Source organism: Mus caroli, chromosome 17, assembly GCF_900094665.2.
Source record: "Mus caroli chromosome 17, CAROLI_EIJ_v1.1, whole genome shotgun sequence".
Taxonomy (NCBI): Eukaryota; Metazoa; Chordata; class Mammalia; order Rodentia; family Muridae; genus Mus; species Mus caroli.
Genome location: NC_034586.1, coordinates 27,909,611 through 27,933,316, shown reverse-complemented (window position 1 = coordinate 27,933,316; position 23,706 = coordinate 27,909,611). Strand labels below are relative to the sequence as shown.

The 23,706-nt window shown below is 48.2% G+C and overlaps 1 protein-coding gene across 2 annotated transcripts in view; it reads right to left on the bottom strand.

Moving 5' to 3' along the window:
• Positions 1–1,772: 1,772 nt before the first annotated feature.
• Positions 1,773–23,706, bottom strand: part of Rrp1b (ribosomal RNA processing 1B) — a 24,692-nt gene continuing 2,758 nt past the window's right edge. The window contains exons 2-16 of one of the 2 annotated variants that reach the window (XM_021149391.2): positions 16,717–16,799; positions 14,968–15,025; positions 14,062–14,147; positions 13,222–13,283; positions 12,648–12,777; positions 11,519–11,583; positions 10,878–11,044; positions 9,861–9,949; positions 8,760–8,857; positions 7,628–7,647; positions 6,697–6,813; positions 5,451–6,142; positions 4,065–4,205; positions 3,057–3,120; positions 1,773–2,030 (exon numbers count right to left, since the gene is read on the bottom strand). In XM_021149391.2, the coding sequence (XP_021005050.1) occupies positions 1,837–2,030; positions 3,057–3,120; positions 4,065–4,205; positions 5,451–6,142; positions 6,697–6,813; positions 7,628–7,647; positions 8,760–8,857; positions 9,861–9,949; positions 10,878–11,044; positions 11,519–11,583; positions 12,648–12,777; positions 13,222–13,283; positions 14,062–14,147; positions 14,968–15,025; positions 16,717–16,799 (2,066 nt within the window). In that variant the 3' untranslated portion in view covers positions 1,773–1,836. Of the gene's footprint in view, positions 2,031–3,056; positions 3,121–4,064; positions 4,206–5,450; positions 6,143–6,696; positions 6,814–7,627; positions 7,648–8,759; positions 8,858–9,860; positions 9,950–10,877; positions 11,045–11,518; positions 11,584–12,647; positions 12,778–13,221; positions 13,284–14,061; positions 14,148–14,967; positions 15,026–16,498; positions 16,800–23,706 lie in introns of those variants that run through there. The other variant, XM_029471643.1, reaches the window with a different exon arrangement.

Genomic DNA, 23,706 nt, shown 5'->3' with positions numbered 1-23,706 from the left:
TTCCTGTGCTGTGTAGGAATTGGTCCAGGCATGGCAACGCCCACCTGTCAACCTAGCACTGAGGTCTCACCCTCCATCTTGGGAGCAATTTTGGTAGGAGGTGTGCTTTGACTAAGACAAGGACACTCATAGTCCCCGAGGTTGGGCGGCCATTGTGAAAATAGTGTGAGGTTGTTTCTACTACTGCTACCTGGTGTCTTGCTCTACACCACTGGGCTGTATGACCCTCTTGGCTATATTAACCTATCTTTGAAACAGAGAAAATGGCTGGGCGCACTCAACTTTTTAAATAAGAATCTAGGCATCTGCTGCCTCGACCTTAACCTTCCTACACAGGTTTTAGTTTTGAATGTAATGGTCAAACTCAGCACGCTGTAACCATGCAACCACAAGTGACACTGAACAAGACCTACTGTGACACAAGCAAAACATCATCTCCATTTTTTATGGCCTAGTGATATACTTTGTGACTGAGCAGGCAGAGGACAAAGTCACCACTTGGTTCCTTCCGGGAATGGCATTCAGGAGTCAGTTGGTTCAAGACTTGGAAATGGAGTCAGGCATGGTGGCACATGCCTTTAATCCCAGTACTCGGGAGGCAGAGGCAGGCGGAGTTCTGAGTTCGAGGCCAGCCTGGTCTACAGAGTGAGTTCCAGGACAGCCAGGGCTACACAGAGAAACCCTGTCTGGAACGAACATACAAACAAACAAACAAACAAACAAACAAGACTTGGAAATGAACCCTGTGACTGTGTGAAGCAAAGCTGGCCGCAGGTACCCGAGCTTTGCGATCCCAGCAGGAGCGAGCTGCGGTCCTCCCCTGAGGGGCAGCGGTGTGAATAGTAGGGCTCCAGCACAGGGTGCACAGAGTAGGACATACTTGGGGAGATCCTGCGCACAGTAGGCAAACTCATAGAGCTCTGAGTGCTTGAGATGCAGGGCCTTGGCCTTGCCACTCCAAGCCTGCAGCTCCTAATGGTAAAAGCAGGAGCTGCGCCTCCTATTGTGCTTAATCCCAAGGCCTCTCCACCTCTCAGACCCAAGGTAGTTTCCTTAAATAAGAGCAGTCGCCACGTAGGCTTCTCTCTAAAGGAGCCAGATTTGCTTTGGTGGAAGTCTGAGTAGCTCCCTGGGTTCCGCACTAAGCTAGAAGAGCTGTATAAAACCCATGGAGGCAGCTAACAGGCTTCTACTCCTGGGCAGCCAACTTCCAGGTCAGGCAAGAGCTGGGGTCCAGACCCTGCTGGTGCAGTCAAGGAGGCCCTGGGAAAACTGTGCTATGTGGGCAGCAGCCTGGGGGGTACTGGCCCTCCTGAAAAGACACTTTGGGCTTGCTATAGAGGTAGGAAGACAGGGACAGGAACAGGCCAGGCAGAGGAGGAGAAGCCTCCAGGAAAAGTGGCTTTCCCCTACCCCCCACCTGTCTAGCCTCCTGCTGGTCACCCGTAGAAAAGCTACACTATTGCTCATTCCATTTCAGGAGTCAATCCCAGGAAAAACAGCCACATGCCCAGATGGGCCTGAAGCTGCCCATGCTTTCACAAGGGACAGACTGAGACTGCAGACACCCAGAGAAGGCGTGCAATCCACAGTGGTGGTGCAGCAATGGGCATGGAGGAGGGGGCTCCGTGTACCAACAGCACTCAGTCCTTCTGGTGAGGGTGTGCGCAGACGTGCACCGTGGGCTGCAAGCCTAGCAGGAAGGCCTGTGGTCCAGGTTCAGAACATCTGTCCCACTCATGGGTATTTGTAAAGTAGTTAAAAAGCCCACCTTTAAAAGTTATAATTTATAGAACATCCGGTATAAAAGCAGGCTTCAGAAAGGGCTCCTGGCTCTCAGAAGAAGTCCGCAGCCCTTGGCCTTCTCTTTGGGGTGGTAGCTGGTAGCCTCATGGGCGACAGAGGAGTGCTGGCCGGGGAGCTCGTGGTGGTCTTCAGCACTCCGTGGAGTGGCCTCTGCTCAGGGTTAAAGGCCACTCTGGAGAGGCCTGTGGGGCTGACCAGGATACTCTTGTCTGTCTTCTTAAATTCTGTCCCAGAAGAAAGTGAGGATATTTACTTAGTTTATTTAGTTGAGTGTCATGCCTGTCCTTTCCAGGAACACAGGGCTCTCGGCTTATATTCCCAAGGCCCCAGAAATGCAGAAAGACACCTAGATACATCGAAGGGAGCAAGTTCCACTTGGTGTGTCCATGCACGTGCTCGGCAGTAATGCAAGCTGTCTGAGGCCTGTCTTCACCTCCAGCTCTCTAGCTTGGGCTGTTTAGCTGGAGGTATTGTCTGTTCTTCTCCTTAACTCGCTGCTTTCTCCAAACTCATGCGTGTCCACTCATGCAAACAGAGGTGTGTTTGTCCACACAAATAAGGTCTTAAATTCATATTAAATTAAAAAAACCACTGGGGTGTGGTGGTTTGTGCCATTAGCTAACTCAACACTCAAGAGAGAGGCAGGGATTGTGAATCTCTGAGTTCCAGGCTAGGTACAGCCACATATTTAGACTCCTCAAAAACAACCAACCAACCACCCTACCTTCTTAGAAGGGCCATTTGGTTTCTTTTATCTAACAGTAAGAGTGGTCCACTATGTAGCGGGCAGTGTGGCTACAGCTGGGGCAGCTATAGTTAAGGAACCAGGGTTTCTTAGCCTCTGAGACAGAACTAGAGAGCACCTGGTAGCCTAAGAAGATCCCAAGAAATCTCTCCCAACCTTTAATCTTAATATTCAGGAGGCAGAGGCAGGTAGAGCTCTGTGAGTTTGAGGAGCTCACAGCCCAGCCAGGGCTACATAGAAATCCCGTCTCCAAAAACACAAAACAAACAACTCCACTGAAACACACACTCTCTCTGTCTGTCTCTGTCTCTCTCTGTCTGTCTCTGTCTCTCTCCCCCTTCCTCAGCAACCCACATCTGATCTGTGAGGAAAACGACCTCAGCATTGTCTAACTGACTAATCTGGAAAAGGACAGGAGAAGACAACATCTCTGGTTGATGGAGAGCCCTGAGCCAGCTCTAGCTGGTTGGTCCCAAGGAAGTTTTACAGAAGGCCACCTACTCACCTGCAGTCATGTTTCTGTTCAATCCAAAGGTGACTTTCTTGGAACTGGAGGGTGTTTTATTCAGCTGCAGAACAAAGGAGAACAAAGGAGTAACCATGGTAACATAGGTGCTCAGCCTCCTTGTCTGGGATTTTTCTCAGGAACGTACCCAGGGAGGGCCCTTGTAATCTTTTTTCTGACCTGCACACACACAAAGGCTAATGGGGTAGCATGTTGTAGCCTAAATGGACTGCACTACCAGACTTCTGCCCATGACCTTCACAAACTACTTTTATGCATGCACAGATTTTCCAAATTAGGCAGTGTGTATTCCCAGTGAGAAACATCGAAGAGGGACAAGGTTGTTCAGAATCCCAAATTTATCACCGCAAGGATGTATGTCAATAACCACCTTTCTTTTGTCCCAGAATTAAAAGAGTTATTTACTATTAGTGTAAATGGTGTGCCGTGGTGTTTGAGCTGTCAGAGGACATGTTTTGAAGTCCCTTCTCGTCTTTTACCTTGCGTTCTTGGGATTACACGCAGGCACTAAGACCTGGGTGGAAAGTACTGCTACTGGGCAGGCCTAGAATTTCTAAGCTATTGTAAACTGAACTTGCAGCTCACATACAATTGACTAAATTGGGCTTAAAATGGGGTTTATTTCAATGGGCAACGGATATGAATTTAAAATCTCTGTTGGAGATGGCCCCAAAGGTCTTGATATGTACTAAGCAAATGATCTACCACTGGGACCCCACTGTAGATCAAAGCTCTCAACACTCCATGTAAAGAACTTCAAATTATCTACATATCCCACAGTCCCTCCTGAAGCCAACTCATTTGACACTGTAAGAGCTGCGCTGAGCCCATCCCAGGACCCCGTCTGTGCCTCTTTCCTAAGTGTGCTGTTATCTTATTCCAGCTGTGTGCACCCGCCAGCCATGAGTCCTCTCTTACCAGGTAGAATGGAGCACTTGCACCCCAGACCTTAGCACACCTGCCTACGTGTCCCTGAGGAGGGCTCACCTGGCCAGCAGGGCCTTGGGAACAGGTGGCAGAGCTGTTCTTGGCTTTCCTGAAGAACAGGGGCTTTGGTAAGTACCGAGTGTCAAACTTGACAAAGTCGTCCTCCGTTTTCAGCGGCTTCTTCAAAGTCCTGTTGCTTCCCTGTGAGAAGGGCAAGAAGCTGAGAGGAAGAACCCTAGCATGCGCCTTGCCAGGCTCACACCAGGACCGCGTGGTGAGGAAGTGCTGGAGGCAGACCCACCCCGAGCTCCTTAGCCCACAGCCCACTGTTTCTTGCACCAGCTCTGTCAGGAACTCTGCTGCTCACAGAGCACAGACCTCACTTCTGCACCATGCCAGCAGGGACCACACATCTTTTCAGCAGAAAAGCCTCTTTTTTTCCCTTCCCTTTGTGTTCTAACACCGGGCCTACCATCTTAATAATTCTTCCTTTCAAGGTCTAGTCATTAAGTGAGAACTCATTTTTCTATTTGTGATTAGACACTATGTGGGCTGTGAGTTTGGTGTGGAGCCACCATGTTGGCTGTTTGCAGGAGCTTGGGGCCTCCCTTACTGAAGCATCCTGACTTCTTCCGGCACGCCCCACAATAACCCTAGCCCAGGAGCAGACAGTAACAACTCCCTAGACCCCAACTCATTAGCAATCATTCCAATTCCAAGACCAGCTGCCAAGGGTATGAGAGTCAGGCTGTGGAGAAAGAGCTGCCTCTTCCAAGGGCAGGGCTGGAGGCGGGGATGATGTCCAAGTCAGCTCAGTGCTCCTCTCTCCTTCAGTAATCCTGACTGTCTGTGAACTCACGTGTCAGGGACGGGCTTCAGGTCACAGGCACTGCCAAGCAGTGTGTGTAGGGACTGGTGCTAAACAAGGTCAGATGTCTCCCTGTAAAGCCAGAGAGTCACCATCTCGGTGGCTTGGTGGGCCACAGCAATGAGCACATGTTGTGGTGTGTTTGCTAGACGTGCAGCCCGGAAGAAGCAGTACGCTTCCTGGATAGGGCACAAGGCAAGAGCTTGGGTTCTTTACAGCTCTAAAAGTCCATAGAGAAAGAAAATCCTTTCGTTAACCCAAACGTTTTAAGAGCCCCTTGCCACAGAGGCTGGATGGGAAGTGGAGCAACTTTGCGGGTATGACTCTGATCGTTTCTTAGCTCCATGTCTATCCTTTCCCGTGCAAAGGGACCACGGGTGGGGATGAGGGGGAGTAAGGGCATTGGCCACTGAGATCGGAACCTGTCATTGCTTGTTGGTGAGAGCAGTCATAAAGCAGTATATCCTGACCCTTGCTTGGCTGAGGTGTGCCTCTGCCCTATCCCTAGTAGACAGCCGAGTTCCCTGAGCACAGCTGCTCAAGCCCAGTCCCCGATCTCTGGGCCCTTCCCATCTTACCAGAGCTTGGATCTGTCCAGGGTTGGACTCCAACACACCGTTTGACATCAGCTTCATTGTTTTCTTCTTTTTTGAGATTGCTGTTTTTTGACTGGATGGATAACAGGGGTCAAGGGTGCTGGATGCTATCTTCTTTTGTGACTTCTTACACTGGGGCAGGGTGGTCTGGCCATCCTTCCCTTCCACTGGGCTTGTTGGGGTACCTGACTTTTGTACAGGTAGGTCACCACTGCTGACAGGGAGAGCTCCCAGTTTCCGTTTCCTTTTCTGGGCTTGGACACCTTCTGAGGAAGAAATGTGGGCAGCAGAGCTCTGAGAATGCCCACTGACAGCGTCATTCTTTGACATGTCCTCCTGAGGTAAAGTAGTGGATTTGCAGATCTCTTTGTGGGCCCTCAGTTTCTTCTTTCTCAGCCGTTTTCTTTTATTGTGTATGGGCAAGATGGGTGTAGGCTTGGAGCTGTTCTCCCGGATGCTGGACACAGCCTCTGCTGTAGGCTCAGTCGCACATGCTTGTGGGGCCTGCCTCTGGGTAGTGTCAGGCTCCCTCTCCGCATTCGGTACTTTGGGCGTGGCAGCAGCATCCAGGTTCTGAGTGTCAGGCTGGAAGGGGCTCCTCTTCCTCTTTTTCCTTTTCTTCTTGTGAATGTGGCCTCCACTGTCCTCTTCAGCAGCAGGAGAGACTGTGTTTCCTACAAAAATGCAGACCAATGATGCAAAGCCCTGCTGGTGACCACCAACAGCCAGGATTTTTTTGGCTTTGGGTCTCAGGTAGCTCAGACTGGTCTAAAATCTGCCCTATAGCCAAGGCTACTGTAGAAACCCTGATCCTGATGACCTCCCCTCGAGTGACAGGAATACAGGTGCACAGCATCACAGCACACTCCTTTAGAGACAGGGTCTCACCACAGAGCTGCTATGGTGGGCTGGGCAGATGGCTTAGTAGGTAAAGTGCTTGCTGTCAGAGGAGGAGGACTCGAGTTTGGATCTATGGAACCCACACAGAAAGCTAACTGTGGCGGCAGGCACTTGTAACCCAGAGAACCAGGAGACCAGTGTCTTCAGAGGAAATGACAGAACCCAGAGGATCTGTGGTGTGGTGCTGCTGTCATAGCACCCCAGCGCTCATGAGTTCGAGGGAAACCTGGGCTATGTAAGACGGCTCTATCTCAAAGAACAAACCTCCCCTCTCTCAGTCCAGTGTGAGCAAGTCGACCTCCTTTAGCACCGAGACTTTGCAGCTCACCTTTCTCACTCTCTAAGGCAGCTTTCTCTAAAAGCTTCTTTCTTTTCCTCTTGAGCCTTCTCTGACCATTTTCCCCAGCAGGAATGTCCTCAGCAAAACTGAGTGGAGCACCATTGCCTGTAGGTTCCAAAGGGACATGGGTCAGCTTCCAAGGACTGCATCTGGGCCCCACCCTGAGCCACCCAGCTAAGACTGCTGAGCCTGACATAGCTCCATCACCTGCACTACCAGCCACTGTCCCAACCCAGAACACACACTGGACAGTGACTGGTGGGATTCTCCATCTAGACTGCTTTACATTCCTACTGCTCTGGGAGCCATCTAGTCAGGGCACAAGGATCAAGAGAGCTGGCTCACTGGTCCGCTCAGGTTTAACCAAGCTTATACCCTGGGGACATGCGTCCTAAAGGAAAATGAGACACCCGGATTTTCTTTCTTGACAAAGGATTTTAATCTTCCTAGCCCAGTTTTGCCTGCCTCTATGTTGTGTATCATGTGTATGCCTGGGGTCCACAGAGGCCAGATGTGGGCACTGAGTGGATCTCCTAGATCTGGAGGTATAGACAGTTGTGAGCTACCATGTGGGTTCTAGAACTGAACCTGGTCCTCTAGAAGAGCGGCCAGTGCTCTTGACCATGGACTCACCTCTCTGCCTTTCCTTCCCCATTAAAACCTTAACTGTAGAAAGCACCAATAAAATTTCAAATAAATACCACATGGGTGTTACCCACACACTGCAGGCACCGTATGGATAGAAAGTATGTGCAAAGGGTCTTGCATGGAGGCACTTCCCAGGGTACTCGCTTAGGTGTGCCAGGTGAACGCAATGAGGATGGCCACCCACGGATTAATTTCCCTATGGCCCCATGTCTTGGATCTGGCCGGGCTGCCCTTGGTGGGGTGTGCACTGGGTGAGAACGACTCCTCTTACCTTCACAGAGGCCCTGGAACCTGTTAAAAAAAAAAAGCACATGGAAGTTCAGAGTTCACAGCTCAGGTTTTGAACATAAACGGGAATCCGGATACTCAGTGCTCACCCTCTCCTCCACAGGGAGGCCAGGGGACAGCCCCACCTAGGGATGCGGTGAGTCAGGAGGGAAGAAGCCTAGGACAAAGGTTCTTTCCATTCCACCAGCTCTGCATAGGGCACAGTGGCACACAACACCAAGAGATCCAATGCCTTTCTCGCTTGTTTCTGAAGGCAGACAACTTAACGCTCTGCTATGTTCAGGGGAGGCTTGCCCACTGGGGGTCTCTTTATGCATCAGATCAAATAACCAAAGCTGAGGCTATGAGGGATGTACATGGGGCTGGGATGGGTCGCTGGGGCAGGCAGGTCAGCCCTAGTACCCACACTGAAGCCCCTGGCATGCCTTTGGAGGCCCAGCTATAAAGCACGAGAACTTATGGATGCCATCTACTTGGGAATTCTTTAAGAGCCATTTTTGGTGTGTCTGCATATTTGCATGTGAGCACACGTGCACATAGAGTCAGAGGTTGATACCAGGTATCTTCCTCAGCCACTCTCCCCTGGGTCTCTCAATTTGGCTAGTCTACCTAGCTTGCTCTGGGAGTCCCATCTCTGCCTCCCAACCAAGTGAGCTGCTGCCTTGCTGCCTGGAACTTCATGGGTGCTGGGATTAGACATGAGCCTCCACACCTGCCAGCTACTTCCATGCGTACTAAGGATCCAAACTCTAACCTTCATTCTTTATTCATTGGGCCAAGTCCCTACCTCCTTTCTAAAGGCATTCATAATATAAAGGATTGAGCTCAGACCAGTTACTGCTATGTGGTTATGAATAAAGTGATAAAGGAAAAAGAAAAAGGCAGCGGGGGCTGGAAAGATGGCTCAGAAGTTCCAGAGGACCTGAGTTTGGTTCCTGGTACCCACATTGGATGCCTCACAACTGCCTGTAACTCTAGTTCCAGAGCACCACTTTCTTCGAGCCGCTGCAAGAGCACACATACACAGACACATCTAACAGTAACTAAATGGTTAAGAGAAGGAAAGAAAGGTGGGAGAGTGCCGGTGTGGCCACAGGATCTCACTTGCTACTCACTTTCTGACGAGTCTGCAGAGTCGTTTCCTGTTGAAAGGTGGGGTGCTCTTTGAGTTGGCTATTTCCAGGAGTCGATCAGCAACAGCCTTATAGTCAAACTACCACAAAGAGACAGGAAACCCAAGCAGTGGTGAGACAGCCTGGCCTGTCTGAGAGTCACCTTCTAGTTGTTGTTGGGAGCAGTCTTCTCCAAACTGGGCTCTCATGCACAGAGAAGAACTGCCTGAGGAGCTGCTTGTACGTTCATCCTGGGTTCTCAATCTCTATAACTGTCTTTACATTTTCAAAGCACAATTGTGTACACATGTGTGGAGCGGCACAGACCTTTAATCCCAGCAGTTGGGGAGTAGAAGTAGGTGGATCTTTGTGAGTTCAAGGCCAGATTGGTTTACATGGCAGTTCTTGAGTAGCTAGGGCTACATAAAGGAAAGACCCCGGTAACCAACCAACCAACCAACCAAAACTCAAAGCGGGAAGCCTGGCATGGTGGTGCACTGGTGTATTCCCAGTACTTGGAGGGGCAGAAGGACCACTGTGAACCTCACTCCACCTAGACTATATACAGCAAGATCTGCTTAAAAACAACCCCACCCCCCAAGATCCCCATAAAGGCTGGTGCTGCTACATGCAGAAGAACAGACAACAGTGCTTAGAAAATGAGGTTTGGTATCTTTCAAAACCCACTTAATTGTTCATTGTTTATTTTTGATAGGATCTTTCTGCATAGCCCAGGCGTGCCTGAACTCAGAGACCTGTCAACCTCTGCCTCCTGAATGCTGGGATTGAGTGTGTGTACCACCATGCTTGGCTTCATTTTGTTTTTGTTTTTTTGAAATGGGAGTATACTAGGTAACCCAGGCTGTTCTTGAACTTGAGACCCTCCTATGTGCTGAGAATCCATGTGTACAACACCACACCAGCCTAAAACCCTTTCAACTGTGTCTCCAACAAGCTCATTCTAAGAATGGTGACGTTAATTACAGAAGGGATTATAAAGGACTTTACAATTTAAGCCTTATGGCTTAATGAGCTCTGACTCTAATTCTAGCCAAGCCATCCCAGGTCAACCCACATTCTATTAAAAGCAAAAGCTGTTCCCACCTGGAGAGGTGACCCTGAATCTTTCAAGGCTGCACAGATGTCTCTTTCTCTGCTGCCAATGACTCCGTCTCTGAGGCATTCGTCCAGAGCTGCCAAAACACATCCAAAGACAAAGACACAGTCTTGACATTCAAGAATGGATGTGGCTCAGTCCCTCCAGGCTCTGGGTTCAATCCCCGTTACCAGGGAGAACACCAGTGACTGCTGCCTGGGGAGATACTTGAAATTGGTCTCCTAAAAATCCCGGTCTTTATTTTATATGCGAAGCTCCAGGTTTTGCCCCTAGTACCAACCCCATACTGAACAACCCTACCCCCACAAAAGGACTCAAGCTTGCAGGAAGGAAGCTATGTGCTGGAGGGGAGCTAAGGGAACAAGTGCTCCTGACTGCACGGTAGTTCTCACAGGCACAGGCCAAACGACTCACAAAGGAAGCGAATGGCTAGGAGGGACAGAAAGAATTGGGCCTAGTGTGAGTGAGTGGTGTTGGGACCAACTGTGCACATGTGTCTTTTATGTACCCTGCTTTATTTTTGGGGAGGCCTATATGCAGTGAGATGCCAACAAAGTGCTTGATGAAGACTTAAAAACCAAGAACAGAGGGGCCAGCAGGCTTCATCAGGCAAGTACAAGGGGCCCAGATTCAACCCTCAGAATCCACATAAAAACTCCTGGGCATGGCAGTACAGGCTTCTGGGCTCAGCACAGGGAAGGCAGCAACAGGTGTATCCCTGGGACTCACCAGCCAGCCAGTCTAGCCTAATTAGGCATCTTCCAGGGCAATGAGGAACCTCACCTCAAAATAGGGGTGGGTGAAAGCTGAGCAGTGACTCCCAATGCTGACATCTGGCCTCCACATGAAAGCGCGCGCGCGCACACACACACGCACACACGCACACACACACACACACAGAGGCACGCGCGTGCACACAGCAAAAATGGTATATAGAAATGAGGAAAGCCCAGGCAGCCAATTAACCCAGCAGAAAGGAAAGAGTCTAAGAGGAAGCCTCTTACCAGCTTTCTTCCCACTGACTGCCTTCCTGCAGGCCAGCTCCTTTGTAGGGAAGCCACTGCCATCCTCTTTGGTTTTCCGCTCCTCCACAGACTCTTCAGGTACACAGGCAGACTGATCTACAATGACTTCAAAAACACCCCTCGCTACAGTCTGTACCAGCATGTGGCTAAGGGCAGAAACACATTGGAGAGAACGGGATTAAAACACTCGGCCTGGAGCCTGTGCAGACAGGAACACAATGGAGAACAACTCCGGTAAGTGCGTGCATATGCACGTGCCTGCCTGGGGCCTAGTGTGCCCACCAAGTGTTAGCAGGGACTCAGATACCCCTGAAGCAGGTCCACTCAAGATTCAAGGAATCACAGCATGCCACAGGACAGACAGACATAAGGTGGGAATCTGGTGTGGGAGAGGGTCCTGGATTGGCAACCAGGCGCTGCTGACAGGCCAGAACCTCTGCCTTCTTCCTTTCGTCTGAGCAGGATCTTGTGTAGCCTGGGCTGGCCTGGCCTCAGGCCTGTGAGGGGTGTTAGGAATGGGTGCTCCTTACTCTAGACTGCCTGGTACTGTACTGTGTGACAGAACCCCACCCAAGGGCACTAATGGAAGCAGTGAGAACGCACGGGCCAGAGCCACTTACTCCTTAGTCTTGGCAGCAATTCTGCAGAATGGATCGATTAACTTGAGGTTCTGATCCGCTAAGAGCTGCAATTCAGACATAAAACAGAGGGAAAGTAAGGGAAGAGAGCCTTTTCTCTTCTCTGACATGTTCTAGAACAGGAAGCACCTGCCCTTCTCACAGGTCAGATCAGCTGCACGCATGCCTGCCCAAGCAGTCCCAGACACAGGAACCCCAGAGCCCCGCTCTGGCTTTCTGGGCGTTTTAGTGCAGTGACTCAAAGCACCAACTGGTCAGAGCTAAACTGTGGCACTCGTGCCTCTCCAGACAGCTGGTTGTGACACCTGCCTAGCAGAAGGTCCTAGCTAGCTCCAGAAAGGCAAGGAAACTATGAATACTGTGTGGGTGCTGACTCTGCATGAGACAAAGCCATTCTTTATGTTTACACTTCATTCACTGATTCAGTAGAAGTGTACGTGGTTGCTCCTCTCAAACATTTTTCATTTGTAAGTTCCTTTACTTAATATATGTATAAAACATTCACTACAGAATGTCACGGAGAAGAGTAGAAATTGTCTAACTAAGAAATTGTCCAAACTAAGAAAATCATCTGTCTATAAAAGCGTACCTTTTTCTTCCCGCGTTTTGTCTGCTTATATTGGGTAATATGTGTAGTGCTGTCTACTGCCTTTCCCACACAGCTTTGGAAATACTCACTCAACATAGCCTGCCTTTTTTTTTTCTTCTGTTGAACCCTGAAAACTGTTTCCAACTCTTTCTGCAGGGGGAGGAGGCAGGGTCTTGCTATGTAGCATGGACCACCCTGGAACATGAGATTTACCTGTTTCAGTGCTGAGATTATAGATGTATACCACCAAGCCGTTACATGGGGCCTTCATTCCTAGCTCAAATGACCTTCCTGCCTCAGCTACTCCTGAAGCTGTGGGTGTCTCAATCCTACTTTATAGGTAAGACTTCTAGATATATGTCCAGTGTGCAGTTCTGTCTACAAGTTCACTAGCTGTCTGAGACAGGGTCCCAGGAGGGGAGAAGTCCCAAGGAGGCTGCTGTTTCTGATAGTACCCATAGCCACCCCAGGCATGGCAGTCCCAGCCCTCTGCTGGGCGGGGCAGACGGCACTGCTCCTCACCTCTGCCCCTCCCACCGTGGTAAGCTCATCCAAGTACACATCAATCAAGTGGGCTCTGATGCCATCGGGAGCCCGACTCTCAGGACTCAGGACCTCCTTCATCAGGATGTCCAAAAACAGTGTGATCTGGCTGAACAACAACAACAACAACAACATCAACCACACAATTGTTTTTATAAAGACATTATCACTAATATTCCTTCTTTTCAAAGAACAGACAAAAATATGTAGTTTACTGCTCATACTGCATAACAACGTGAGGTCCCAAGAGAAGAAACAGCTCCCCTGTCAGCTTCAAGAGACTGTTTTAGGCTCTCCACTGGATTTAAACTCCCTGGGATTAACATCTATTTGCTTCTCATAGCACTAGATATTGGCAGGCGTAGGTCAGTCAATTCATTTTTCTAATTATCTAAAATATCCAAGGGCCCTTTTAGTCTATAAAGATGGGGGGGACACTAAAGGTCACAACTAGGGCCTCATACCCATTAGACAAGTGCTCTACCACTGAGCCATGCAGCAACTTTGACATGCTTTTAATGTCACCACATGTCAAGGTGAATAGTGTACCAACCTTTCTTCCCAGGCATTCCGCTTGAGAACTTCAAAGGACTGCCTCAGGACCAGGCGGATCAGCTAAAGGTTGACATATTTTTATAATAAAAGTAAAAAAGCAGTGATCATCTTGGCAGAATGAGGACCCATATTCTGGATCCCCAAAGTGAGACAACATCCTTACATCTTCTAGATTAACAACATTAAACCAGGCAGTGGTGTGTGCCTGTACCCAAGAGCATACAGACTCTGCCCCACAACCCCCAGAAAACAAGCAAAGCCAATATAAGACACAGCAATGCTCCCCAGCCTCATTCCCAGCAGCTCAGACAGGAACAGAGGCACCCTTGGCACAGGCCCGACTCTGCCACACCATGCTGGGACTTCCATCGTTTTCTTGCTTGGATAGAAGCCAGGTCTGAAGATGGCTGGGCAGGCAAGGCTCTCCTGTCTGAGACCCCACAGCTATCTCCTTGGGTGTGGTTATTTTCTCCCCACAGCCTTTCTTTCTTTCTCTTATCTCTGTTGCTTACAAATCTACAAAACCTCTTAGCAAGCTGGGTGGTGGATGCTTGGGAGGCAGAGGCAGGAGGATCTCTGAGTTTGAGGCCAGCCTGGTCTACGGAGTGAGTTCAGGACAGCTAGGGCTACGCAGAGAAGCCCTGTCTTGAAAAACCAGAACTAATCAGCCAACCATCCAAACGTCCCTCCCCCGCCCCCTAGCAATAGCAAACTCCAAGTCAGCTTCGGGAAGAAAATAAAAAGTGCCCGGTAAGCGCACTAGCACGAGCTGCACAGCAGCTTTCTGCTGGTCCTCAGACAACATTCTGTGTGAACTCTGAGTCCGAGTACACCTTACCATGCAGTACTTGTCCAGCCGCAGCTTGTCTATCCCTTGCCACTCTCGATTCATGGTCTGCCAGAAGGTCTGAATAAACAGGTACTCTGCAGGGACAAGAGGCTCTCAGGGCTCCGCTGCTGCATGAGCACACAGCAAGAAGGAAGCGACAGAAAACACATCTAGTTCTCTTTACACAGCTATTGCAAGAATTCTTGGACAGGTGGGGTTTGGCCAAAGGTTAAATATGTCCAACAATTTCCTTTACAGCTATATAAGGGCCTTCCTACCACACCTGCATCCAACCAACTCCAGTCTAGAGACACAGATGATGAGCATCCTTACAGTTCATGGACAAACGCAGGCTATTCTGACGTTACGTGCTGTCTGGGTGAGACACAGCACACACTGTTATCCACAGATTCCTTATTTACTGATTTTTAAACACTCCCTTCAAATGTAGGGTTTGGCTGCTTCCAAGGCTGGTCTGGGACTTTCACACCCCCTGCCTCAGCCTTCTGAATGTTGGGATTACAGACATATATCACCATGCCCAGCACAATTTGTAAACAAATGTAAATCTTCACTATACAACCAATGCAGAATCTTAGGTGTTGTAAGTCAGCCAGAATTCAGAGTGTCAAACAGAAGTGACTGCTGTCCAGCTTCAGGGTGCACTTGCCAGGTTGCCGTATGTATTGGCAAAGGCGTCACAGGTCCTCCGTGGGAGAGTGACCTGAATGTGGAGACTGTGGAGGAGAGCTGATGAGTCTCTGCAATGCCATACGATCTCTGCTCAACACTAGCAGGAGGCTCCCATATCACGAATTCCCAGAAGACCAGAAGAAAAGCATTGACTAGGTTCCCCAGGAAAGCTAACAAACCTGCTACCAAGGAAATCAGAGCCAGGAAAATGGCAGGACTTACGAGCCTCCAAGCTGTTTACAACGTGGATGAGTTGGGAAATAATGTTCGCTAGCTCCTCCTGTAAAGGCGGGTTGGGGAAAAACATTGGTCATAAGGTGGTCACACTGATGGGGGTGCTGTGGGCTGTATCCTCTTCCCTCTGTGGTGGGAAAGCCTGTGCCTCTTGTTCCAGGTCTGTGGCTGACACCCCAGGTTTTAGCAAATGTGTAACTCTAAGCTACTGGGCTAATGTCATATGTTTCTGGAAAAATGCTAAAACTATGTGTTTGAGCCGGGCCCGGTGGCGCACGCCTTTAATCCCAGCACTCAGGAGGCAGAGGCAGGTGGATTTCTGAGTTTGAGGCCAGCCTGGTCTACAGAGTGAGTTCCAGGACAGCCAGGGCTACACAGAGAAACCCTGTCTCAAAAAAACCAACCCCCCCCCAAAAAAAAACAACCAACAACAACAAAAACCCCTATGTGTTCAAGAAAGCGTCTCTGGTAAGAAGTTGGATGATTCCAGGAAAATAATCTCACTGCCACCTGCCCCGCTTTTGGAGACAGGTTTTTTCCTACACATCCCCAGCTGCCCTGGAATTTACTCTGTAGACTAGGCTAGCTTTGAACTCACAGAAATCTGCAAGCCTCTGCCTCCAAGCTCTGGAATTAGAGATGCGTGCTACCATGAGCCACTCTGTTTTTAAGATGTAGACTAAACTGAGTCCATCACGAGCACCAAATGCTGCAAAGCCAGAAGGCACAGAGCCACCTTGCTGGAGCCTGTGCAATGGAGTTTGCACTCCAGTCTCCTACTAGGCCTGGTCAGAGGAGGGCTGGAGCACCAAAAGATTCCTCTAGGTTGTGCCTGTGGCACAGCAGACTCCATTCAGCAGAATCAAGTGGCGAGCCTAGGAGGAAGCCCCTGTGTTCTCCTGCTACTGTTCCCATCTCTGAGGCCTAGAGTTCCTTATTTGTCTTGAATGAACTCCAAGACTTGAAAATGATGTTCCTTTTTGTTGGTTCTCTTCCTCCACTAAAGCTGCTTGTTGCTACTTCTGAATATAATCTTACAATATTTTGCTCTGCTATCCCACTCAAAATATGTTCCGTAGAATCAACGCAGTGAACTGAGACAAGTCACTACATGTACTGAGAAAAGTAGCAAGGCTCCACATACAAGATAAGTGCTACCCAGGAGGACTCTACACTGTGGCTTGTGCAATCGTGCATTGTGACCCTTATGCCCTTGCTACTGAAGTATGTCTAGTTTGAGATATTACAACAAAACTCTTCTACAGTAGTATCAGTGGCAAGCTCAGTGGGCAGGGATAAAAGCTGGCCTGTGAATTCTGGGCACCAGAGCATCTCATGGTGCTTTAGCCACAGGGCCTGGCTGCTTGCTTTGTGTGGAAACTGAAATTCAGCAGGTCACTGACCACCTTACTTGGACACCAGGCCCTCTGGGACCTTCTCTAGGCCCACTGTTGTGCTTCTGACCATGCATTATAAACAAAAGAAAACAGAAACGTTAAGAACGCCATGTAAAACCTACCATAGAAGCTATGAAATGACGAGAGCAATAGGGGATCTATGACTTAGCGTGTCCGATATGTCTGAAAGCACAGCCTAAGTGCCCGCTGCCCCTTCCTGAGGGGACAAGAGCTGAGACAATGGCTCCTTGAAGCATTTACTTCCATCTGTTTGGGGATGGCAGCAGATTGGCGTCCATCGTGGCAAAGGTCCAGGACCATGACGAGGGGACTGCGTTACCTGCAGAAGGGGCTCGTCCTGCACCCACATGCAGTAGAAGAGTCCTTTCCATATTTTTAGGAGTTCTTCTTGACTGAAACTTCCTGCAGGAGAAAACAGAGCAAGCACCTTGGAGTCTACACTTTCCTTAACGTGTACAGTTGCTACACAAGTGGCAAACTTACTACATACATTCCTTCCTCTGCACCTTTCCCTAAACATGAAGTACACCTCATGCTAATAGCTAATGTTCCAAGCAAGCCCATGAAGCACCACATATGCGTTGTTTATCAGCCAAGGGAGGGTGGCAATGGGGGCAAGTCCTTATCTTCGTGTGTGACACTAAAACTAACCCATGTGCCTGGCATACCAGTTGCCAAGCACACAAAAGGCCCTGAACTCATCCCTTGAACCAACAATGGAAGAAAGGAAGTTTCACCATCTTAATGAAGGAAAACTACAGATCCTATAAAGGATGCAAGACTCTCCAGTCACACAGTGTCCCTAGCAAATGGCAGAATCATTCCTGATCCACTTCTAAAGAAAGAAGCCTGGGTCAGCCTGAAGATGGGTCTGCTGAAGTGTACTTTTAAAAGGGTCCAGCCATGGGCAAAAGTCAACCATGCCCCATCTTCTGACTGTGTCAGCCATCACTTCTTGGGCAACTCTTAAAATGGTTTCATCTGTTTTAAGTGGCATGCCCTGGAGAGGTCACTGCTCTACCCAACCACTTGTTGCCAAGCTGCCAGGTTCATGGCCGGCTGGTTTGTTTTCTTAATTTTTGGAGACAGGGTCTTGCTACTTACCTCAGACTGGCCTTGACACTTGAGATCCTCCTGTCTCCATGTTCTACCTCATACAACTCAAGTATGGATTTGAAACCAGTGTGCTATTAATTCTAAAAGATATTTTTAAAATGACAAAGAACCCTTGTAGCCGGGCGTGGTGGCGCACACCTTTAATCCCAGCACTCGGGAGGCAGAGGCAGGCGGATTTCTGAGTTCGAGGCCAGCCTGGTCTACAGAGTGAGTTCCAGGACAGCCAAGGCTACACAGAGAAACCCTGTCTCGAAAAACCAAAAAAAAAAAAAAAGAACCCTTGAACCCTTGTAATGGACTCATTCTCCTGTAGTGTACTCAGTGGTCCAATTTTATTTTATGACTGATTAAGAGCCATCTCCAGGCTGGGGAGATGGCACAGTAGATGAGACCATCTGTTATGCACAAGGACCTGACTAAATCTTCAGCTCCACATAAAAGCTACATGTGCCTGTCATTTCCAATGGTCAACTCAGCCAACAGAAACACTAAGCTTCAGGCTCAGTCAGAGAACTTGCTTTAACAGAATAGGGTAGAGGGATCACAGAAGTCACCCAACATCCTTTATGGCTTTTACAAGTGCACCCATGCACACACACCCTCCCAATATTCTCCCAAAAAGGTTTTTGTTTTTCAAGACAGGGTATAGCCCTGTATAGCCCTGGCTGTCCTTGAACTCAGAAATCTGCCTACCTCTGCCTCCCAAGTGCTGGGATTAAAGGTGTGCGCCACCACTGCCCGACTCCAAAAAGGTTTTGTTTTGTTTTTTCTAGAGAGGGTTTCTCTGTGTAGCCCTGGCTGTCCTGGAATTTACTTTGTAGACCAGGCTGGCCTCGAACTCAGAAATCCACCTGACTCTGCCTCCCAAGTGCTGGGATTAAAGGCGTGCGCCACCACGCCCAGCTCAGTTACAACTTTTCTTGTCATAGTAACTTGCTCCTATTTAATCATGCTCCAAGATTGCACATGTCCCTGGAGAACTGTGGTTCTGGGTAAGGATTGGTGACTTTAGGAATTACTTCAGATCACTTGGATCAGATCACACCAAACCATCAATCAGAACTTATCATAGGAAAAATCAGTAACACAGAGCAGTCTAGGTAATCATATGCAATCTGACCAGTACCTCTGAGTACTAGCTTAGAGAGAGCCTAGGGGGCAGAGATACCAGTTAAATGAGACTAAGGGTGGCATTTTATAAGACAAATGACCCACATTCTGTAACAAATAAACAGAACAGGGAGGAGAGGGGGGAAAAGAAAGATAAAGAGCTGCTAGAAATTAAGTGTGCACATAGACCAGCCAAAGGAGCCTTGTTTGGACTGAAAAGATGGTGAGAAAAATCTAGCAGACTGAGTAAATTCATGACACCAAGACTTTTTATTTGTGTGATTTTTCTGAGAGTCTTTCTATGTAGCCCAGGCTGGCCTTAAATTCTTAAACATTTCCTGCCTCCCCCTGTGATGACAGTGCAGACTCTAGCTGAGGCCTTTTTTATGGTGGAAGGAGGTGCTGTGGTTGTTAGAAGAGTGCTGACTTTTGGGACCTTTGGGCCACCACACCGGTGAAAAGAGGGTGCTTTTCACGTATGTGAAATGCTCCTCAATGGGGCAGGGGCGGGGGGAGTGTGGGAAGTTGCCAAAGTTCCACCATGGGCTTTGGGCTTTGATTTGATGCCTGAAGAAATCTCCATAAAGCAAATGGAAAGCTATGGCCTTTAATGAACCACAGCACAGAGGGCCGGGCACTTCAGGCCTTGTTTGCTACCTGCACTGTTAGTCCCTTCCAAAGGTAGGACTTCAGGCTATGGCTGTAGAGGGAGGCAGTGGGCTGAGGTGTGCCAGCAATGAGGGCTCATGCTAAGTCAGAAGCAGGGCAATTAACCTCCTCCAACCCAGTACCATCCAGGCTCTGCACACAACCCTTTCCAGTCACACAGAGGGAGAACAAAAGAATGGGGATCACCGAGCGAGTGGGGCAAAGCTTCTTCAGCGATCACACAGGGGCATCTCTCTGCCTTTAAATGTGTGGCACAGGGGCTGGGTGGACTATGATTGACTAAAATCATCTTACTTCCTTCTAAGCCTGTCTGGGACTCTCAGTCCCACGCCAGGTCAAATGCCCGCACAATGAAAATGCAGCTTGCAAAAAATTCACAAAAATTCCAAAAGTCATATAGTCAATGTCTAATTCACTGGCTTGTCCCCAGAGGGACCACTGGCTGGATTATATATTCCTGAAGACCTATTCTATGCATACAGCCATTACACACATCTCAGAACAGTATGGCTACATGCATTGGATGTGTATACTTTTCACACTTAAAGCATCTCAGTATATACTATCTCCAGGCCCCCTGCCATGTTGGAGATTGGAGCCAGGGACTCACACATACTCATTAACTGCTCTACCACTGAACTCCGACCACAAACCTGGTTCTTTTAAGGGCATCAATGGTTAGAGAGAATTCAGTGCATCCAGTATCTCTGGACACCTCACAGCTACCATAGATAGGATATGCATAAAGTATATATTCTACAATGAAATCTAGTCAATCTCAACAGACTGACAGTGGGCCTGGGACAGCAGACAGACAAGGAAGCTCAGGCACAGTGCACCTTGTCTAATTTATACTGAAGGGTAACAGAGCCCAGTTAAAGCACACTGTCAGCAGGCGCCCATTTCCCTCACTGTATGCATAGCACAGGGTTAACACCGAATCAAGAGCACACACAAGCATGAGAAGCACAGGAGCCCATTTCCCTCACTGTATGCATAGCACAGGGTTAACACCGAATCAAGAGCACACACAAGCATGAGAAGCACTCTGTCAGAGCTAAGTACTGTCCCACTGGCAAATGCCACTGTGCTCCACTTACTTTCTTTTTTTGACTGTTCCCATTTATCCCAGTTTCTTTTGTATGTGTATGTGTGCCTGTAAGCACACAGAGGGAATAACACAGACACCATCCACCTTGTTTTTTTTGAGAGTCTTTTACTGGCCTCAAGAACATCAAGAAGGCTGGGCTGGCTGCCCAGCGAGCCCTATGGATTTGCCTGTCTTTGCCTCCCCGGAGCTGGGATTACAAGTGTATGCTACCACATTTGGCTTTTTCTTAATGTGGGTTCTGAGAACCAAACTCAACTGAGCTATCCCCCTAGCCCTCATCTTGCAGCTTTTAAGCCATGGGTAGTGACCCTCTGTGGGCTCTGAATTCAGGGCAGTGAGAAAACTGCCAACAGTAAAAGCTTCCTGAACACACAGCAAAAATAATTCAAATTAAACACAAAATGAATCCAAGGTGTTGCTGGCAGTGCTAGACCATGTATGTTTGTGTGGCCCAGTTCTGAACACCCAACATGTCCATTTTGTATTTTGTATGCCACCATGACACAATGCCAGTGAATACTGCCTGCAACACCTTCTCTCAGATTCTTGACAACCGTAGGTGACACTATAGCTTTGTACTCTTCACACAGGTTTTCTGCTTTTAGACAAGTGTAATGGCTGAACTACTAAAAACAAAGACATCACTGTTTCTCCACTGTTCCTTCAGAGCATGTTCCAAAACAACTAGTGCATCAGATTGTTTAAAAAGTCAAGTTAGTGAGTGGTGCTGGCATACACCCTTAATCATAGCACTAGTGGGCTGGAGGCAGGTGGACCTCTGTGAATTAGATGCTAGGCTGGTCTACAAAGAGAATTTCAGGAGTCTCTCTACTATGTAGCTCTGGTAGTCCTAGAATCTGCTCGGTAGTCTAGGCTGGCCTTATTATTATTACTATTATTATTCATACTGTCCTCATTTTCAATAGGTGACAAAAGTCTATATGTGCCAGAAGTTTAAAAAAATAAAATTCTTTGATGTAATTATTAGTAAATGTTTTGTTTGTAAATCTAGTTTATAAATAAATAAATCTGTATACTTAGTTTCTCAGGTAAAAGGTTTTGTGACTTAGAAAAAAAATTAAGAAGCCCTAGTCTGTTCAAGTCCCCCATTCTAAATATCTACTTCCAAAATATGTATAAAAGCCCTGTTTTTACTTCTAAGAGTTTAGCTGGTAAAAAGAGAAACTGATTTTTAAAGGACTTAGGGAGTATGGAGAGGCACTGGGTACTGATCCCTGTACTCACTGAGGTAAGTATATGAAGCAGCTTTATTTGATAGCTGCTTTCAAAGCTCTCTTTTCTTCTGGACACTGGGAGTGAACGCAGGGTCCCGAGCACTCCAGGCAAACACTCTTTCACTAAGTTTCTCCTCCTCTGCCCTTTATTTTGTGACGGTCTTTCTGTGTAGCCCAGGCTGGCCTGGAACTTACAATCCTGCCTCAAGCTCTGGAATCACTGGTGTGACTACCATTCCTATCCGGGAATTTTTTTTTTTTTTTTTGAAAGGATTTCACCATGTATCTCTGTCTGGCCTGGTACTCACTATGTGGACCAGGCTGACCTTCAATTCAGAGATATATACACCTGCCTCTGCTTCCTGAGTGCTGGGGTTGAAGGTGAGTGTCTGGTTGGAGATGAATTTTACATCTTCATATATCCTAGTTTCTAACAGCCAACAGTTTAGGTTTAGCTATCCTAAAAAGAATGTCAGAGATATAAAAGGTATGAAGACACAGGAAATACCACTGCATTTTGAAATGACAATTTCCAACAGCAACCCTCTCCATGAAATGAACACAGGAGCCATTCTGTATGGGGACAGTGCATATTCCAGACCACCCCATAGTAAACACACACACACCTCCCTCTTTTATAACTAGCTGTCAGCAGGAAAGGCACTTACTCCCACAACACCTACAATGATTCAGCCACTACTAACCATAAATCCAGTCATCTTATACGACATCCAAAAGGAAGCTGGGGCTGGGGAAACGGTTCGGCAGTAAAGATGCCGACCACAAAAACCTGGTGGCCAGAGTTCCAGTTTTTGAACCCATGTGAAAACTAGAGGAGAGAACTGACTGATGTTTCCAAACGTGTGCTGCGGTATCATGTGTGTGAGCACACACACACACACTAGCACTAATAAAAAAGAAGAAGCAATGACACAAAGGAAATTGCCACAGGGTTGATGCGCCATAGGCCAGACAGTGGTGGCGCACACCTTTAATCCCAGCGCCTGGGAGGCAGAGGCAGGCGGATTTCTGAATTCGAGGCCAGCCTGGTCTACAGAGTGAGTTCCAGGACAGCCAGGGCTACAAACCCTGTCTCGAACAAAACAAAACAAGATGCGCCATAGCTCTATGATAAGTGTTAAATGTTTGAGGCTGAGAACTGCTCAGACAGGCAGGGACTGCCTGCTTGGTTCACTGCTGTACTCCGTATACCAAGGACAGCATTCAAGAAGATACGGTGCTTTGTGTTTGCTGCATTTATGAATGACTACACCAGGGCTCACGAGCCACCAGGAACACAGTGACCATCTCAAGACAGTAAGACGACAAACTAAAATGTCAAATTTCCCAACAAGATGTAAGGTTGCAAAACAAACTGAAGGAGATGCAAACATGAGGCAACTTGTGCTTCTATTATGATGGGACCTAGCGGTGCCACACACTTTAGTTTTCTTGTCCCATGGTTATTTTTAAATGTTTTCTTCTCTTTTACATTCTATGTCCATTGGTGTTTTGCCTGCATGTATGTCTGTGTGAGGGTGCTGGGTCTCTTGAAACGGACAGCTGTGAGCTGCCATGTGGTTGCTGGTAATTGTACCCAGATCCTCTGGAAGAGCAGCCAGTGTTCCTAACTGCTGAGCTATCTCTCCTGACCCGTTGTCCCATGATCATTAAGACATTTACTCTGCAGTTTTTATTTATTTGCATGGCACATATGTATTTTGGAAGTCATTATTTCCTTCACTAGCTCTCCAGCTAATTTTCTGGGACAGATTATTTTATCAATATGGCCACACCAGGATTACACTTGGCTTTTATAGGTAAAAACCTGAACTCAGGTCCTCACAGTCACATGACAAGCATATTACTGATGGAGCCATTTTCCTAGTCTCTGCAGTTATTTTTTGTTTATTTTATGCATATTTTACTTGCATGCATGTACACCATGTGTGTCTATGGTAACTGTAGACTGCAGAAGAGTTAGAAGAGGGTGTCAGGCTTTTCCCTCTCTCTTTCTCCCCCCCCCCTTTCTCTTTTTCTTCTCTGCCCTTCTACCCGCTTCGCCGCC